This window comes from Betta splendens, chromosome 7 (genome assembly GCF_900634795.4).
Source record: "Betta splendens chromosome 7, fBetSpl5.4, whole genome shotgun sequence".
NCBI classification, from domain to species: Eukaryota; Metazoa; Chordata; class Actinopteri; order Anabantiformes; family Osphronemidae; genus Betta; species Betta splendens.
In genome coordinates this window covers 4,626,986-4,645,521 of record NC_040887.2, presented here as the reverse complement: position 1 = coordinate 4,645,521, position 18,536 = coordinate 4,626,986, and the positions used below count along the sequence as shown (strand labels likewise).

At 44.8% G+C, this 18,536-nt stretch overlaps 2 protein-coding genes and 1 long non-coding RNA gene across 3 annotated transcripts; all 3 read left to right on the top strand.

The window, feature by feature from the left end:
* Nucleotides 1–325: 325 nt before the first annotated feature.
* Nucleotides 326–5,061, top strand: pa2g4b (proliferation-associated 2G4, b). Its single transcript, XM_029157220.3, has 13 exons — nt 326–544; nt 1,762–1,890; nt 1,965–2,070; nt 2,184–2,253; nt 2,366–2,458; nt 2,546–2,609; nt 2,703–2,781; nt 2,863–2,941; nt 3,027–3,160; nt 3,243–3,337; nt 3,786–3,913; nt 4,005–4,058; nt 4,137–5,061. The coding sequence occupies exons 1-13, from the start codon at nt 457–459 to the stop codon at nt 4,194–4,196; spliced, it is 1,179 nt and encodes a 392-aa protein (XP_029013053.1). The 5' UTR covers nt 326–456; the 3' UTR covers nt 4,197–5,061.
* A 421-nt stretch (nt 5,062–5,482) lies between these two features.
* LOC114859420 (uncharacterized) lies at nt 5,483–6,565 on the top strand. Its single transcript, XR_003786519.3, has 4 exons — nt 5,483–5,586; nt 5,682–5,708; nt 5,936–5,958; nt 6,234–6,565. It is a non-coding gene; the product is annotated as an uncharacterized LOC114859420 (long non-coding RNA).
* A 1,599-nt stretch (nt 6,566–8,164) lies between these two features.
* esyt1a (extended synaptotagmin-like protein 1a) lies at nt 8,165–18,474 on the top strand. Its single transcript, XM_029156978.3, has 31 exons — nt 8,165–8,884; nt 9,455–9,496; nt 10,326–10,460; nt 10,616–10,689; nt 10,915–10,987; nt 11,074–11,163; nt 11,258–11,313; nt 12,052–12,172; nt 12,261–12,437; nt 12,809–12,891; nt 13,022–13,070; nt 13,307–13,396; nt 13,489–13,584; nt 13,669–13,740; nt 13,818–13,904; nt 14,044–14,193; nt 14,299–14,481; nt 14,571–14,747; nt 14,837–14,919; nt 14,995–15,043; nt 15,128–15,217; nt 15,702–15,797; nt 15,893–15,964; nt 16,042–16,128; nt 16,199–16,345; nt 16,634–16,758; nt 16,843–16,938; nt 17,021–17,152; nt 17,237–17,342; nt 17,424–17,473; nt 17,560–18,474. The coding sequence occupies exons 1-31, from the start codon at nt 8,570–8,572 to the stop codon at nt 17,585–17,587; spliced, it is 3,231 nt and encodes a 1,076-aa protein (XP_029012811.1). The 5' UTR covers nt 8,165–8,569; the 3' UTR covers nt 17,588–18,474.
* Nucleotides 18,475–18,536: the final 62 nt, after the last annotated feature.

Genomic DNA, 18,536 nt, shown 5'->3' with positions numbered 1-18,536 from the left:
TTAGCTTATTTCACTACGCTTTACCATACCAAAACAATATATGCTTCCCGAAATTTATTATTTATCGAGTCAAACTTAATTTTACATGTGCTATTTACATTTTTTTTACTTTTACAAACCGACGTTAGCTACATTTTGCTGCGTTACTGAGGTGAAGTAAATCAAGCAGCAATTAGTGATCATGTATTTTTATTGCTATAGTTTATTACTCAGGTACAGATTTTCAAAAACAAAACCATAACAGTCATTCTCGTATTTTTTAGGCAGAGTAATGCGCTGTAGTGAAGGCAGACTGGGATCTCTCTTGACTGAGCAGTGTGTCTTTGGCAAAAGGCGGGATCTAGTGATCGGAGTCTGCCGGACGAGCTCGGGGTGGAGAGCAGCGTGGTCCGTCCTGTGACTGACTGACACCCTCCGGGGAAAAAGTTACTCTGAGTTCGTGGACAAACTGCCAACATGTCTGGAGATGACGAGACACAGGAGCAGACCATCGCCGATGATCTGGTGGTCACCAAGTACAAGATGGGAGCCGAGATTGCGAATCGTAAGTGAAAGGCAGCGTTAAGGCGCCGTTTGTGTCAACGGTTTCTAAGTATCAGAATCCATCCACCGTTAGCTAGCCGTGTCAGCTACCCTGGCTGCAGCTGTGCCATGTGCCGCGGCAGTGTCGGCGATGGCGCTTATCTCAAACTGGGCCTTTGCCCGGAACACACAAAATGCCTATCTTGTAAAATATCAAACCGAGCACCTTTTCCTATGGCTCGGGTGTGTTTATCGGCGTGTGGCTGTCACATTAGCCCGGTGAGCTGGATAGCTAGTTGGCTGAGCTAACGAGCCTTAATAGCTAGCATTAGCTTGCTATACGTGCTAGCAGATAACAATGACAAGTGAAAATGTGAATGACAAAACGGCGCTTGTACGAAGTATTTCCGCCATTTATTAAGAAAAATTCCTATCCAACCAGATAAAGTTACAGCGTAAAGACCTGACTCTTGCGTGAATACATTAATATGTATGCAGTTTGACAAACCAGCGGCAGCACAGCCAGTTCTGTTTTAGCGTGACAAACAAATTTACTTTAATTAAAGGCTGTAACACAAGCAACGACTTGAAATGAAGTCAACATTACCTGTTTAGTAAATTTTGTACGCATTGTGTTATTTGCAAGAGGCCAGAGACGTTATTTATGGTCTAGAATATCAGAATTATTGATGCATTAATATGAACTCTCCTTAATCCAGGGAAGTACCAGTACACTCTACATTTCTATATTTTATTTTAGTAGTAATAGTTTTTGTGCTGTTATGACAATGATCGCATGCCTGGCACAAACTGCTGGGAAGGTGCCTGGCCAGGCTGATACACAGCTTTCAGATAGACTGTCATGTGGGTGTCTTGATGCTAAGATACTCAACAGCATCATAACAGCATCATCTTAAGGTTTAGCACAGGGAGCCAGAAGACCATCTATGCTAATTAATGGCACCTGGTAACCTTGAGGAAAGTACCACCTGTCTTTAAAAGATTAGTTGAATACATTAATATATTGAGAACATAGTGGATGGGTTCTTCAGTCCTGGATATAACATGGATGCAGTTTCTTTTTATCTGACTTACTCAAACAATTAACAATTGGTCAGAGACAATTAGGGTTTTAGGGATAAGGGTGGAATGGTCTGAAGCAGTGACAGCTTCAACAGGTGCACTGTACTGCTTTTCAATTTTAACCACATCATTGCCTCCCCATATCATTTTCTGCAGAGGCCCTGAAGATAGTTGTCGCAGCAGCTACGGCTGGAGCCTCTGTGCTCTGCCTGTGTGAAAAGGGAGATGCCTTCATTGTGGAAGAGACTGGAAAAATCTTCAAGAAGGAAAAAGAAATGAAGAAAGGTAAAAGACGTCAATTTATTTTGTCCCCATGAATGTGCAACGGCATTTCCTCATTCGTTGTCCGCTTCTCGCAGGTATTGCTTTTCCTACTTGTGTGTCAGTCAACAACTGTGTATGCCATTATTCCCCTCTGAAGAGTGACCCTGACATCATACTAAAGGATGGGGACCTTGTCAAGATGTAAGCTGCTGGATTTGATCCTGTCCATCCTGTGGGCTGGATGCAAAACTGTCCATATTTCATTTTCAGTGCACTATTTGTTTATGTCAAATTTTCCTGCTGGTTGTGCACAGTGACCTGGGCATTCATGTTGATGGCTTCATCTCAAATGTGGCTCACAGCTTAATTGTTGGGGTGACCAAGGTATGTTATCCTTGCTGTTTAAAAGTCTGATTCACAATGGGCAAATGTGTAGGTGTACCTGATTATTTCTGACCGTCACCATTAAAACCTTGTGATTTTTTTGTTACTGCAGGACAACCCAGTGACAGGGAGGAAGGCAGATGTCATCAAAGCTGCACACCTCTGTGCTGAGGCTGCCCTGCGTCTTGTCAAGCCAGGAAACCAGGTAAATATCCTGTCATCTACCCTAATTGTGCGTTAAGTCACTGTTTCTTTTTTTGTTTGTTTTTTAATATTAAATCTCTTCTATCAGAACACACAGGTCACAGAAGCCTGGAACAAGATTGCAAAGTCATTCAAGTGCGCCCCTATTGAGGGTGGGTGATCTGTACATTTGGTACTTTTAGGCTGATTTCAGCATCATACAGTAAAGCTTGAAATGTTTGACCCACCTTTGTGTATGTGAACAGGCATGCTGTCTCATCAGCTCAAACAACACGTGATTGATGGGGAGAAAACCATCATCCAAAACCCAACCGACCAGCAAAAGCAAGTTCTCACAGAAACTGATTATTGGTGGCCTGATGAGTTGGGTTTCTGCAGCTATGATAACTGTTTTGTGTTTTGCAGAAAGGACCATGAGAAAGCTGAATTTGAGGTACATGAGGTATATGCTGTGGATGTCCTCATCAGCACTGGAGAGGGGAAGGTGAGAGTTTGTTTAAGCTAATAGAAATCAAACATATAGTAATGTAGATTTTTTGTAAATACTTTTTCTTTTTTTTGTAATTTAGGCAAAAGATGGAGCTCAGAGGACCACTGTTTACAAACGAGACCCCAACAAAGTGTACGGTTTGAAGATGAAGACATCCCGAATGTTCTTCAGTGAGGTGGAGAGACGCTATGATTCCATGCCTTTCACTTTAAGGTAGGTTATACATTTCCGCTTTTCATTTTAGAATCAGAGGTTTCAACCCCCTAATTTTTATTTTTGTTTTGTGTGTTCGCAGAGCATTTGAGGATGAAGGAAAGGCAAGGTTGGGTGTTGTGGAGTGTGCCAAGCATGAGCTACTGCAGCCGTTCAACGTGCTGTATGAGAAGGAGGGTAAGTGATGTGGAGCTTTGACAGTTGTGCATTCTGGACAATTCTTGACTAAACACATAGTAGTAAATTATTTTTTTTAGAATGCACATGTCATTAAAATCTGATCAAAATCTGCTAGGTAACAGTCTGTTTCGGTTATAGGTTCAAGTAGTGTGAGTTTAAAGGACAACAGAAAAACTTAAAAGCCTCAGGGATGAAAAACCCTCAAAGAATGTTCTCCGTTCCACCCTCATACAATCAGTCTGGCCTATTAATGAAATATGTCATACAGTTAGCATCTGTTTCACTCTTCACTCTTTGTATTGTTCAAACTTCACGGATTTTCATCATCTCATTGTAACTACAAACCTACAGGACAGTATGCATGCAGTTTCCGGTGATCTAAGATGTTTGATGTCCAGATCATTTCCCAAAGAGGACTATATGCATCTACAATTTCTGTGTTCAGGTGAATTTGTTGCCCAGTTCAAGTTCACTGTGCTTCTCATGGCCAATGGTCCTCTGCGAATCACCAACAGCCTCTTTGAGCCAGACCTCTACAAATCTGAGTTAGAGGTGGAGGACCCAGAGTTGAAGGTAAACAGCTTTTGGTAGTATTTTTGTTCCCTACTTGAAAAAAAAATGGCTTTTTACTGACTTGGCATTTTTTCCCTTTCTCACAAAACAGGCATTGCTTCAGAGCTCTGCAAGCCGTAAGACTCAGAAGAAGAAGAAAAAGAAGGTGAGTTACGTTTTAAGAGTTTTTTTTAAAAGAAATGCACATAGGTTTCTTATAATCTTGATCTTTTCTGTTATAAAGGCTTCGAAGACTGTTGAGAACGCAACAAGGCAGGCGATGGAGACGGAGGCTGCAGAATAAATTAATTCTAGAAATTCTGATGACCCAAAGAACAGATGTCATTGATCGTTCGGTCCCAGCTGTCTGAGGCACTTGCAGGCAGAGCCCCTGTGGAAACCTCTGAATCCGATGTCAGTCTGGGATGATGCTGCTCCTAAATTTACTCCACTCCACTTTCAACACACGTGCACCCAGTAAATTTCGCTGTCCATGAGACAGGTTCATTCCCTTAACAGTGGACGTTATTCTGCTGCGAGAAGGGATATTTTGTGCAAAAGCATATCTTTAACATCGACCTATTTGACTGACATTGAGCCTTCATCCATTTATCCACATTGACTGTAGTGAAAGATATGAAAAATAAAGTTACCTTGATAGAGTGGCAAGGGATGATAAATGCACAATGTGTCAGTGTAACTGTGTGGCATTTAGTTAACTTCCTTGAAGACATAAGCCTGAAGCCATGCTGAGTGTTGACCTGTTGTGGGTTATGTGTAACACTTATTGAAACATGAAATTCACATAACTTCTAAGCATGGCATCCTTTAATTATCATTACTGATGACTTTCCTGCATTTATACTACTCTTGCTTAGGTCTGTCTAAAAGTACATTGTATACTTCTAGTTACTCAGCTGTCAATTTCTGAAACTGACATTTTAGGACCTACCAGCTGAGTAATTTAACTAGTTAAATATTTTTTTTAGGTTGTGGAGGGTCTAACTCCTGCCAAGGGTTTAGCATTCAGTCTTCGGGTGCCACCACTGAGTCTGACAGTCTGTGTTTACATAAGAAGTCCATACCTGTAAAATATATGGATGCTTTTGTAAAACAAAACCCACCTTCAGAGACTATTTTTGGGAACATTAAAAAGCCACCTGACATCATTTGTGTGATTGTGTTTTTGACTGTTTTTGCTGAGGCCTGTTATTCACATTCCAAATACTTTAGGTTTTAAATTAATTGTGCGCAATTAACAACAGAAGAGCAGATCATTTGCTGCACAGCTTGTCTTTCAGTTGGTTTCAAGGTTATTTTGTTTGACTAGATGTAAATACTTATTTTAGTTTACATGAATTCTCTTCTCAAATATATGCCTAAACGTCAGCTTACTTAAAAATAGAATGAGCTGTGGACTATAGTAAACAGAAGATACAACGCTTACCCCTAATACCTAAATGTGAATAATCTAAATCATTATAATAGCGGACAAGCAAATACATAATAATTAATTTCAACAACTGGCCGATCAGTTTCGCTTCTACAGCGGGTTTATTCTATATTTGGTATCTTTCATTTTTATAGCGGCATTCGCACCTGAAAATTTCCCATAATTCACTGCGGCGAAAGACTGATAAATTTGCCGTCGCCGGGTTATGACGTTCTTCGTGGAGACCATTCCTTAGCGATCGGTATGTGAGTTTGTGCTTGGTGTTACAATCCAAGTAAATCACCTTCTTTTTCAAGTAATCCAATTAATATTTAACGTTTTCTCTTTTGTTTGTAGCCGTCCAGCACCGACATGAGGGCTAAGGTTTGTGCTTTATGTTTGTATAACGAATTAAACACGGTTTTCCTTGACGCTAATGTCTCCTAGCATGCTGGAGCAACTGTTTGGTGTTTGTCATTGCAGATATTGGTCATTCAAAAGTAAAATACACACGTTTATTGTCTGATTCGGTTTAGTCTTTTTTTAACCGCGTGTATTTTCACAAATGCATAAATTATAACATTAAATTATCTTCGCTTTCTTTTCCGCAGTGGCGAAAGAAGCGCATGCGCAGGTGAGTTAGTTTCTCACATTATCGTTGAGTTACGATTTAAGGTGAATAGTAGTAAAGACTTTAATTAGTATAGCTCTTTAATATGCAAGCTGACCATAGCTGGTGACTTGAAGTGCCATACTACTTTTTTTTAATTTGTGAAAGGTAAAAGCTTAAAACACAACTTTGTGGCTGTAATTGATTTTTAATTTTGTGAAAACACTAGATATGTCTTTCACACTACTTTTATATGTATGTTTTTAGTTTTTAATAGTTATTTAATATTGTCTTTATAGGCTGAAGCGCAAAAGGAGAAAGATGAGGCAGAGGTCCAAGTAAACTGTCCCATTCACCATGGCTGTGACATCACCAGAAACGTGACCATTAAGCGCACTTGGAGACCTGTGATGCACCTGATGTCGTGTCTACGCCAGTGGCCTGTGTGAGAGCCTGAGGCAGTGCAACAGCAGGAACCAATTGATGCTGGAAAGCTGATTTAAAGATCTGCTGGGTGTCAGGCTTTTACTTTGGGACATTTAAGACCCTGATTTTAATTCCTGGTCTTTATTCCTCAACTTTTGTCATTTGTTTTGTTTATACTGTGATTAAAGGTTTTGGTGTAAAACAAGTTGTTACTGTTTTGATTACAAATGTGACCACTGAAATAACTAATCAACAATGATCCAGCTGAAACACCACATTCTTTGTATTGTAATTTACCCGGGCCCTCAATATGAAAGTGTTCAAGATTCAAAACTTTATCCCAGAGGAGAATTGCTTTGCCCACTTAGGGTTGCTTTCCCTCATAGAAATGAAATATTAAAAAAATATTACAAAAGTCCTCTTATGTGTACCTGTGCAGGCGAATGGTTTAAAATTCAGTGATTCATCTGTTCCATAAATTCATGACTATTTCAGGTGAATCTTAAAGCTAATAATTGATGATTGTCACTGAGATCAGTTGCAGTGTATTGAATATAGATATGGTTCTGTCTCCTAATGTCAGACTCTAACTTTGCAGATGCAGCCACTAAAATATTCAGCAGATGGCGTAGTTAATGGGTTTAAATGAAAAAAAAAACCTAAAATCCTTTTTTAGCCACTACTTTGCTTGGAAGAATCTATGATAACCTTGTTAAAAAATATTCAGCGAATGCCCAGAGCAACCTACAAAGTACCAAGGAAATCACAAAGTCTTGATTAATGGAATAATGGCCACTCTGTGCAAAGTCTTAATCACAAGCTACAGTAACATACCAAGCAAAGTTGGTATTTTCTTACTGCAGATGGATTGTTGAGCATGACTGTCAGTAGGTAATAGGACTAACAGTTTGAACTTTGACTGTTGTTATCAAATTTGCTCTGTATTATTTCTACATCACACACACATGAGGCTCATCATCCTGTGACTGCTACTTCTGCTTCTCCGCTCTGGGGAAGAAAACAGCAGTTTTTATTTGGTTAACTAAAATGTGCACATTGTTCAACATGTGACAACTATTGTGCTGGTTGGGGTCATTTTGGCCACTGTACAGACTTCTGGCATCCACAGCAATGAAGCCACAGTATTTCATTATTGTAATGCAGGAGTTTGACAATGAATAATTTGTAAACATTGTTGTTTATCGTTGAACCACAGTTTACTGTAGATAACTAGACAAATAAAGGCCTTTGTCTGTTACTGTGGGTGTTTGGAGTAGGGTTGTAAGTGTTAGACAGTGGTTTCTATTCACATAGGCAGTGGATTGGTGCACATTGTGAGAACAAGCTGACACAGAAGCTGGTTTTAGCCGCTCAGTCCTCTTTTTGTCACCTGTTTACAGACTAGAGGATAATCAAACAGTTCACCCTCTGAGCAAACAGCCTCTTGACATCCTGGCAACCAACCCGAGTTGTTTTATCTGCTCGGCACAATTTTCCACAAGCCTTGAGACCCACGAGACAAAACACAACCTCGCACGGATACCAGTGTACATTTCACCCCGAGGGAAACCTGGACGAGTATCTACAAACGGAATCTTCTCTTTTAAAGTACACACCGAGCCGGCTAGTGTATATATGCAGATCAATAAAGTAGCTATTAAATTGCTTGTACACCTTCGTGTCGGTGAACCTGTTGGCGCTGCAGCATGTTTGGTCGTAGAGCTGCTGCAGTGGAGATCGGCGCTTGCGCACGCGGGGGGGGGGGGGGGGGGGGGGGGGGTTAATCCGGGGTTACGTAAAGCGGACAGCGGGGTGAGCCACCTGTGCCGTGCGTTATTACGGTGTTTTTAGTTTACGACGATAATGATGATGATGATGATGATGATGATGATGATGATGATGATGATGATGATGATGTTACACTGCGCAGAGGCAGCAGCACGCCACAAGTGAATTCTTGGGTTTCCGCTGGCTTTAGGCTGAAGGAGGGCTTCGAGCAGAGCCCGCCCTCACGGCTCTGGTCTCAGCTGGCTGCACGCGCATATAAGACGCGGAATAGCCCCGAGGGAGCTCAGAAAAGCCGTGGCCGTGATCTGATTGGCCGAGGCGCACGTTCTATCGGCAATCGATCGATGACTCGCGAGGCACCGCGTCTGCCGCTCGGTCGCAGAAGCAGAGGTTGAGCCGGGGAAGTCCGACGGATCGCGCGATGCCCAGCGCGGATGCAGAGCCGGGTTTGGACGGAGACACGGCGGCCTTTGCGAACCGGGCCCCCGGTGAACGCGCGGTGACGGTGCTGTGGTCGTTTGGGAAATGCCTGGGCGCGCTCCTGCCGGTGTACCTGGCCGGATACTACGGCTTCAGCATCAGCGTTGTCCTGTTCGGGCTCATGATCTACATGGGATGGAAGCACAGTCGCCTGGAGAAAGTGATGAGGCTCAAGTCTGCAATGTACCTCCTGGAGAACGAGAGGGAGTTCACCACTGAAAAGGCTTTCAGGACCAAAAGAGACCTGCCTCCCTGGGTAAGAACTGAACCTAGGTCCAGATTCTCTAGTGTTGCCATGCAGTTTGCATTGGCTGTCACATCTGTCACATCTGTCAGGCTGAAGTTGAACTGCATCTCAGCTACTTGTGCACGTGCTCACCACGCTCTGTAAACCGAGCATATAAACATTTAAACAGAGGGACTACATACAGTACGTGCACGGCGGTCTCCCTCCATCCCCATATTTAGACATTCCCTCTGAGCAGTGCTGCGTTCTGCTGCTGAGGAATCTGAAGTTGAAACAAGTAACAAGGGAAAAAATTGAGGTTTTATGTCGTTCGGGATGAAAATGATCACACTGACACTGCAGATGGAGGTCACACATCTGGCGAGAAGATCTATGAGCAGTTTCACATGTGTGTGGTCATACTGTAGGTCTGAGCCTGAGATCACATGTCTGTGGTCTGGAGGAAGCGCTTCCTTGTACTTACACTTTATAAAAATACTCTGGCACCACAGGCACTTTTGAAATCACTAGGATTCTGTATCTGTTTCTGTTCTGAGTTAACTGAATTTATTCCTGACCTGCACTGTATTTTGCCCACAGGTCAGTTTCCCTGACGTGGAAAAGGTGGAGTGGCTCAATAAGGTATCATGCTTTTCACATCACATTACACATGTGCAGTTGATCTTCCAAACACATCCTTCTTTAGTTAGTGTGATGAGGTGTTTGCCCTTCGCTAGACGAACCTCAGTGGTGGTTTAAGTGCATCACGTCTAGTATTATAAAGATACAGAACCTTTGTGCAGACCGTTCAGTGACCAAGCTCCCGCTGCAGCCGTTCCATTAGGGCAGTCAATCTGCTGGTGTAATTAAGCGGCAGAGAGCCCCGGCTGACCATAGATCAGATCATATCACAGCCTCTTTGTCTCTGTCTGTACAGTAACTTTGCGTCCGTACAGGGCAAGTGTGGCCGTGAATACTAATGGGCCTGAGCACCGTTCTGGAGTGAGAAATGAAATGAACTCGCTGACTGCGATTCGCTGGGCTCATCCGTCACCAGGCCTCATCTCTCCTCCAGGCTTCATGAAGTGTGACCCGGCCGCCCACACACGCTGCACCACATAAATTATCCCCACACTCTTATTACACTGTATCATATTTGATGGCGCCACCTTTATATTTAGATTAGCATCGAATTATTTGTTATTTATTTTATATATAGCCAATACACATGTGTGCAGCCAATGCTTCAAAGCTGGACTTCATGCTCTGTTAGATGGGTTTTAGTTGAAGCCTGCAGTGAAGCGCAGCTCACCGCAAAGTGAAACAGTGTGTGGTCGTGGCTTTGTGTGCTAGTTCTTTTTAGCTCTGTTGATTACGGTTGATTTCATCAACTGTTTAACAGCTGTTATCCGTGTCCTTCAGTTCAGTTCTGTAGAGTGGTTGCCTTGCAACAGTATGTTGTGTGCCGTAGGTCTTACAGCAGGCGTGGCCCTTCATAGGCCAGTACCTGGAGAAGTTGCTGGTTGAGACCATTGCTCCGGCCATCCGAGCCTCCAGCGTCCATCTGCAGACGCTCAGCTTTACCAAGGTCAACATAGGAGAAAAGGTACCTCAGTGGATAAAACATACCTGCATGACTTTTCATCCCACTAAACTAAAGATAGGCAGTAGATTAACCAGTGAAACATCTGAAGGCATGTAAGTGTCTGTTTTGGCTCCAACACTTCTTTAGGTTTGTTTATTGAGTTTCTTTGTGTGCAGGCTTTGAAGATTGTTGGCGTAAAGGCTCACACAGAAAACGATAAGAGACAAGTTATCTTGGATTTATATTTAAGGTAAAGCATCACATCTATTATTTCATCATTCTGGGCTGTTTTGTGTCCTTGCTTGTGCATAACGACGTCATTAAAGTCAGTTAATGAAGTGAGCTAACATGAACAGTCTTCCGTATCTGAAACACAAGATTATTATTGACTTAACATCAAAAGGTAGAGCAGCTTTACACAGACACACGTCAGACGCTTCGCCTGATTGAACTCAATCCCGCTCCACTGTCGCAGCTACGCTGGTGATGTCGAGGTTAATGTTGAAATCAAGAAGTACTTCTGCAAAGCTGGGGTGAAAGGAATACAGGTAAACAGGCATTTTTAAAAATACACAAGTGGTTGGTCAACATCCTATTCACGTTCTTCATTAAAACAGTATTTGTTCCCTTGTAGCTCAGCGGGAAGCTGCGCGTTATCCTTGAGCCCCTGATTGGAGACGTGCCACTGGTTGGAGCTGTCACGCTGTTCTTCATCCGAAGGCCTGTGAGTGTTTTCTGGTTTGCTCCACTTTGTTATATATACGCTATATATACAACCTTTTTATATGTTATCTGCACTGTATGTTTCGTATGTGTAGAAACTGGACATTAACTGGACTGGACTCACCAACCTGCTGGACATCCCAGGACTGAAGTGAGTTTGTGAGGAGCTAGCTACTTAGCGCTAATGCACATGTGTCAAAATGCATTACTGATTTAAATTGCTGAATGTCAATGATTATAGAACAATGTCAATGTGATTTTGGCCCCCGGAAAACAAACCCCAACAATGAATTGATCTCACTGACACTTTTTCAGATAGATCATTTTCTAAACAAGATGAAAATGTTGATCCAGCTAAAGCCATGTCTTCATCTCGTTTAGAGGATGATTTAACGGAGCCACGTAAAAGCTCCTGACTGATCAAGCCTCGTTGGTTTTGTTTTCCTCCTGGTGTCCTCTGGCAGTCAGGCCTCTTCATGACAATGTCAGGACGTGTTTCATACTGTGTGTGTGTGTCCGGGACCACAAAGCTGCTGGAACGTTATGGTCTGACATTTAAAGTGTAACACCATGACTTCATGCATTTATATTCTGATACTTCTAAGGTCAGAATGTGGAGAATGCAGAACCAGCTGCAGCACAGCTCTAGTTTATAGTCACTGTGTTGCATTGTTGGCAGAATTAAAGCTTTGTGTAAATGTGTTGCTGACATAGCAAAAAGTACATTACATTGACCTTATGCAACATGGACTCGGCCTCATCTTGAGCCACAAGCTTTCTGTCGGCTCCTGGACGTCTCGTTATCTCTGCATGTTCACACGATCGGCCTGTTTGTCTGTGTGTCCGTCCCTTGTGCGTCCCCCAACATCGTCCTTGCATTCATTTGCAGTGCCATGTCGGACACTATGATAATGGATGCAATAGCCTCTCACCTGGTGCTCCCCAACCGCCTCACTGTTCCCCTGGTAGCCGACCTGCACGTTGAGCAGCTCCGCTCCCCTCTCCCACGGGTAACTGTCTCCGTACTGAACGGCCTCACAGCCTCACGGACCCGACGGCCCGGCTCCGCCTCACCGCGCTCTCTCTACCTGTCGCCAGGGAGTGGTGCGCATCCACCTGCTGGAGGCCGAGAACCTGACGGCCAAGGACACGGTCATCAAGGGCCTCATCGACGGCAAGTCGGACCCGTACGCGGTGCTGCGCGTGGGAACCCAGATCTTCACCTCCCGGCACGTGGACAGCAACCTGAACCCACAGTGGCGGGAGATGTACGAGGTGAGAGGCTGGAGAGCGGCGCTGTTGATCGCTGCGTTTTCCTCCACGTCGTGAGCTTCGAGGACGACGCTGCAGTTTCTCTCAGAAACGGGTGTTTGTCGAGATTTTATCGCCTTCTTTGGAAAGAGGAAGCGGCAGTTTGTGAGATAAGAAGTTCTTGCGCAACGTTGTTCAGTGATGCATCTATTTTGTGTTTAGTGAAATGTGATTCAAGTAACTTGTTGTTTAGGGAAATGACTAACATCTAACAAGCTCAAAGATGAAAATCTGTTTGCATGTGTGTTTGCTTGGATTATTGAGTCCCGTGCGTCTGTACTTATATTTGTCGTGTGTACCATGTATTTGTCCATTTGTGTGTGTGTGTGTGTCAGGTAATTGTCCATGAAGTACCTGGTCAGGAGTTGGAGGTGGAGGTGTTTGACAAAGACCCAGACCAGGATGACTTCCTGGGGAGGTACTTTACTCAGCCTCATCATTAACCCGTCCTTACGTGCTTCTCGTGTCACTTCCATCTTCGCCCATGACTCTGTAGAAACTCGCTGGTCCTGCTCTCGGTGATTTCTCTCCGCCTCGCTCTCTTTCAGGCTCAAGGTGGATCTGGACATTGTAAAGAAGAGCAGAGTGGTGCATGACGTAAGTAAAGCCGCTCTTACGTTTCCGGATCTCAGCTAAAATGATGAGCGGCGGACGCTGGAGCACAGTCACTGCATTGTGTGCACCCGGTAGAACTGCAGCAGCTCTGTTGTGCGACACCGCAGACCCCATGCTCCTCCTTGTGATCTTCTCTGATCTCACGTCTTTAATCCTGTCATCCTGTTCAGCCTCAAAGGAAGAACACGCGTGTTTTGTCCCTGTGTTGTTGTAAACAGTGGTTCAGTCTGAGGGACGTCCCATCTGGCAGCGTTCACCTCCGGCTGGAGTGGCTCTCTCTCCTCCCGTCTGCAGACAAGCTGCCCGAGGTGAGTCTGCAGCGCCCCCTAGTGGCGCTGGACAGAATGCCTTGTTGATAAATGCCTTGTTATCGCATCGCGTGCTCTCGTTCATTTACCAGGTTATTGAGAAGAACCAAACCCTGACGAGCAAACTGGGCGATCCTCCGTCTGCTGCCATTCTAGCCGTCTATCTCGACCAAGCATATGAGCTGCCTGTAAGAGCTGCTAACACACCTACAACTAACGCACAGTAATGTGAGGTGTTATGTATTTAAGTTTATTCTCTATTTCTGTTGTAGCTGAGAAAAGGTAATAAGGACCCGAGTCCAGTGGTGCAGATCTCCATTCAGGATACGACAAAAGAGAGCAAGGTACGAAGGGAATTCTACACATACTCACCAAACCCAGAATGGCTGATATAATGGAACCTCCCCCTCTTCTTCTCTAGACCTGTTATGGGACCAACCACCCTGTGTGGGAGGATGCGTTTACCTTCTTCATTCAGGATCCTCACAAACAAGACATCGATATCCAAGTAAATATTGATCAGCATGTTTAGCAGCATGTTATGTAGATTAGAGCATCTTTGATTCTCATTTTATTCCCACCAGGACTCTTACTTTGGCGACGTCTTCTTTCTCACTCTATGTCTACTGTTTTCTTGTCTCCCTCAGGTTAAGGACGATGACGGTGCCCTGGTCCTCGGCAGCCTGACCGTTCCCCTCAGCCGCGTCTTGGCCACCTCCGATTTGACCATGGACCAGTGGTTCCAGCTGGAGAACTCTGGCCTAGCCAGCCGCATCTACATGAAAATCGTTCTTAGGGTGGTTCAAATTCCCTTTTCTGTCATCCTGAAGTCCAGAAGCCGATGATTTCCCCAGTTCATCAGTGACTTACGGTCGTGCTGCTGCTCACCTGTGTCCTGCTAGGTGCTGTGGCTGAATGATGAAGCCACTCCTACCACTCCGTCTTCTCGCCCTTCATCCTCTGGGTCTGGAGTGGGCCTAGAGGAAATCACATCAGAAACAAACCCCATGGGGCCCGGTGGTTTAGCGAAACCGGCGCCTGGACGACCACCGCGCACCACCCCCGACTCAGAATTTGCCACAGAGGTAAAAAAAAAAACAGACGATCGTAGAATCAGAGAGCAGCAGACGCCGCTGAGTGTCGTGAACGCCTCGTCCTGTCGTTGTGTTCACAGGGAGTGTTGAGGATCCACCTGGTGGAGGCCCAGAATCTCATAGCTAAAGACAACTTCATGGGGGGCATGGTGAAGGGGAAGAGCGACCCCTACGTCAAGATCCGGGTGGGAGGCATCACTTTCCGCAGTCACACCATCAAAGAAAACCTCAACCCCATCTGGAACGAGCTGTTTGAGGTACGACTCTGTTGAACGCTCCACTGGTCATTAAGGTCTTCCACTCGTCGCCACGAAGTTCAATTGAATGCATTTCGCCTGCAACACAGGTAATTTTGACGCAGCTTCCAGGTCAGGAAATCCAGTTTGAGTTGTTTGACAAGGACATCGATCAGGACGACTTCCTGGGAAGGTCCGTCCAGACACGGCAAGAAAAACATGTCACTTAAAAAAAAAGAACAAATATTAACTGCTTGTTTTATCGCAGGTTCAGGCTCAATCTGCGAGATATCATCAGTGGACAATTCATCGACTCGGTGTGTGACGCATTTGAAATCATCTGTATGAGTGATTTCCGTTCGTACCGTGACCTGGATGCTTTTGTGCTGCTCCTCACACAGTGGTACACGCTGAACGACGTGAAGTCCGGCAGAGTGCGCCTGGTTCTGGAGTGGCTGCCCAGAGTCGCTGACGTGTCCAGACTGGAGCAGGTGAGATCCGTACCAAGACGTGTCTGTTTGCATCGGTGATCCGGTTACATGTACAGTGGCACGCTCCAAATAATGTGTGCAAGACATGCGAGGTGTGTGAAGATAGCAGGAAACGATAGGAGAATCGATGCCAGGTCATCCACATCTGCATCCATCAACATCAGCTGCTGGACTAGTTCCTGCTGTCACTTCAGCTGCTGAGTCGTCTAAAACGAGTGCACGCTCTCCATATTTACAGTCTTCTTATTATCAGGCTTCGTGCTGACTGTATTTCCTTCCTCAGCCACTTCTTTGTGTCTGGTGTCCCACTGATACAGGCGGTTTACTGAGGCCTCACATGAACTGTGCAGGATGATCTTTGTCGCTGGGTTTTGCCAGAAAGAGGCTGTTTCCCATAAAACATGGTCACAGCAACGTTAAAAACCCGTCCGTTCGATGAGTTTTTCTCGCTGACGTTTCCTTTCTAACGGCCGTTGTCCTGCAGATTCTACAGTACCACTCCCAGCAAACGTACCAGAACAAGGCCGTGCCGTCAGCGGCAGTGCTGTTTGTGTATGTGGAGCGTGCACACGGCCTGACGGTGAGATCCCAGCCCGTGCGGCCAAAGTGTAGAGCACCAACGTTAACGTGTGGGTGTCATTGTTTCTATATTACACGATTCATTTATCCTTTCAGTTAAAGAAGAGCGGGAAGGAGCCAAAAGTCGGGGCTGAGCTTATCCTCAAGGGCGTCTCATACAAAACCAAGGTAGGAGCTCGAATTCCACCATAAGCTCAACAAAAACTGTTGCCGACAAAATGTATTTATTTACGTGTGTTGCCAAGGTCTGCGAACGCTCCACGTCGCCCCGATGGGATGAGGCTTTCCACTTCTTGGTCCGTGACCCCAGAGATGAGATCCTGTCCGTGAAGGTGAGGCTCGTTAGTGCGAGCTGCTCCTGCTCTGGAGCTGGTGTGTGACCCTGTACGTGCGTCTGTGCAGCTCTCCCACAGCTGGGGCCAGGCCCTGGGCTGCTTGGCCCTTCCTCTGCAGGACGTGCTGGCTGAGCCCGGCTTGGTGCTGGACCGCTGGTTCAATCTGGACGGAGCTCTGCCAGAGAGCCAGCTCCTGCTCAGGGCCACGCTCAAGGTACTGATAGCACGCGGCTAATTTTAACTGTGGTTCAGGTTGATGTAGTACTTTACATCAACAGCCCTTTGTCAAACAGATACTGAAGAATTTGTGAGTGCATGCTAATCTAAAATAACTGTCCAATTTACTGTATACGTTAGTTTAATCTGTTAGCATTTGTTGTGCAGTAAAAACAACACAAACTGTAAAGGTGCTGTATAAACACAAAGTCACTCTTGACTGGAGATCTTAAATAAAATCCAACCATGTTCCACTTGCTCGCGTGCTCATAGTGATCTCCTGCAGCTTTTAGACACCCAGCTGGCCGCGTGCCGTCGAGCTGCAGGGGACGCGGGTCCTGACGGAGAGGTCGTGATCCCCCGGTGGGACCCGTCGCACCTAGACCTCAGGCACAGGCCTGGGTTCTCCATGTGAGTCACACTCAGCCGCCGTCCCGTCACCGCCGCTGATGGAAGGAAGCGGTTGGATGACGGTGGTCTTTGTGTCCACTTTAGAGCTGCTGAGAATAAAAACACGGCGGGGCAGGTGAAGCTCACCATCGGCTACTCCGTGGACGAAGGGCGACTTTTCATCACCGTTCACTCCTGCAGGTCTGGTTTATCATCAGTGCGTTGATGAAGTGTTTTGCCGGCGCCATCATTCATTGTGATTGCGGTCTGAACGCGCACACAGAGCCCTGAAGTCCTGCTCCAAGGACGGCGCCGACCCGTACGTTTCCTTCATCCTGCTGCCTGACAAGAAGGCCAACACCAAGAGACGGACGTCCACCAAGAAGAGGGAGCTCAACCCGGAGTTCAACGAGAGGTAACGAGCTGATGATGAAGAAGAAGATGACGATGAGGAGTAACGATGAAGGTTATTACAACAGCGCTCTCCCGCTGTCTATAGGTTCGACTTTGATTTGTCACTTGAGGAGTCCACACAGAGGAGACTGGAGCTGTCTGTGAAGAACAGTGTGTCCTTCATGAGCAGAGAGCGGGAGCTGATTGGCAAGGTGTTAATCACTTATCACCCACACAGACGTGTTATCTTCTCCTTGACAAGTCTTTAATTAATATTTGTTTTTGTATTTCAGTTGCAACTTGATTTGGACCAAATCGATTTAAAGACTGGTGTCACACAATGGTAATAACTGAAACAGCAGCAAACAATATGTTTATGTTTCATTATAAGTTTTCCACATCAAACCTGAACCTTGTTGTGTTTTCTAGGTTTGACTTGGTAGCAGAGACCAACTAGGAGAACTTACGCTTGCCCATCACTACTATATAACGATTATAGCTGTTGCTTTTGTGATGTGTGATTTGTGCGTTTGATCATTCAGCTTAAATTGAAACTTCCACCGTCACTGAAGACAGAAAGCACATCACACATGGCACATCAGCGCCACAAACACACAATCCATCAGTATTTATGAGGAGACCCACCACATGTAGCAGATCATTCATAGTGTTGCTTGTCTTCTAGCCTCGCTGTCACGCTGATTCTTCAGGAGAACAATTTTGCTGAATAGGTATTTGATAAAAATGCAACTATGTTGCACAGCCATGCAAGTTTCAATATATTTAAAAAGCATGTGAGTCCTCTTTGAATTTGATTTACCAAAGGACTTTTGCTGTGGTTTTTATCCAAAGGTATAAAAATGTTTGTGGATTTAGATTAGATTTTATTATTTTTTACCTTTGACTCTTTAAACTTTTCCAGATGTTTCCTTGTTTATATATGTTGATATTTTTTGCCTTAATTATTATAAAAACTGTGCACAACTTGTCAGTGTTGATACATTCAGTTCCAAATGAAAGTTACTTTTATAAATGGACGTATAACAAACCTCGACCGTTGCCACTGGAACCAGAGGTGACACTGTAAACGGAGTCTAGATCACTGTGCTTTAATAGACTTTGTAGGTGGTGAACACACATCACTGTGTTTTAATGCTTCTTTGTGTTTGCAGCGCTGCGTGCTGTTTAGTCAGACAGCATTTATGTCACCTCTACACAAAGGCTTTGGACACAGTTTGGAGAAAGGAGGAAAAAAACTGCTGTGCTTGACATGATTTGAACATATCATCATGTAGCTGCTGAAGTTGCTGATTAAATGCTAATTAAAGCTGCACTTTCATCAAAGCGAGCGGGTTTTGTGATTTATGTGTCTGGAACCGTTATTACAGCTCTGATAAAATGTCATA

Coding starts and splice junctions, on each gene's coding strand:
- pa2g4b (XM_029157220.3), top strand. CDS start 457: ATGTCTGGAGATGACGAGACACAGGAGCAGACCATCGCCGATGATCTG. Junction 1,891..1,964: donor GGAAAAAGAAATGAAGAAAG/GTAAAAGACGTC, acceptor CGCTTCTCGCAG/GTATTGCTTTTCCTACTTGT. Junction 2,071..2,183: donor GATGGGGACCTTGTCAAGAT/GTAAGCTGCTGG, acceptor GGTTGTGCACAG/TGACCTGGGCATTCATGTTG.
- esyt1a (XM_029156978.3), top strand. CDS start 8,570: ATGCCCAGCGCGGATGCAGAGCCGGGTTTGGACGGAGACACGGCGGCC. Junction 11,164..11,257: donor TGTTCTTCATCCGAAGGCCT/GTGAGTGTTTTC, acceptor TCGTATGTGTAG/AAACTGGACATTAACTGGAC. Junction 14,748..14,836: donor TCTGGAACGAGCTGTTTGAG/GTACGACTCTGT, acceptor CCTGCAACACAG/GTAATTTTGACGCAGCTTCC.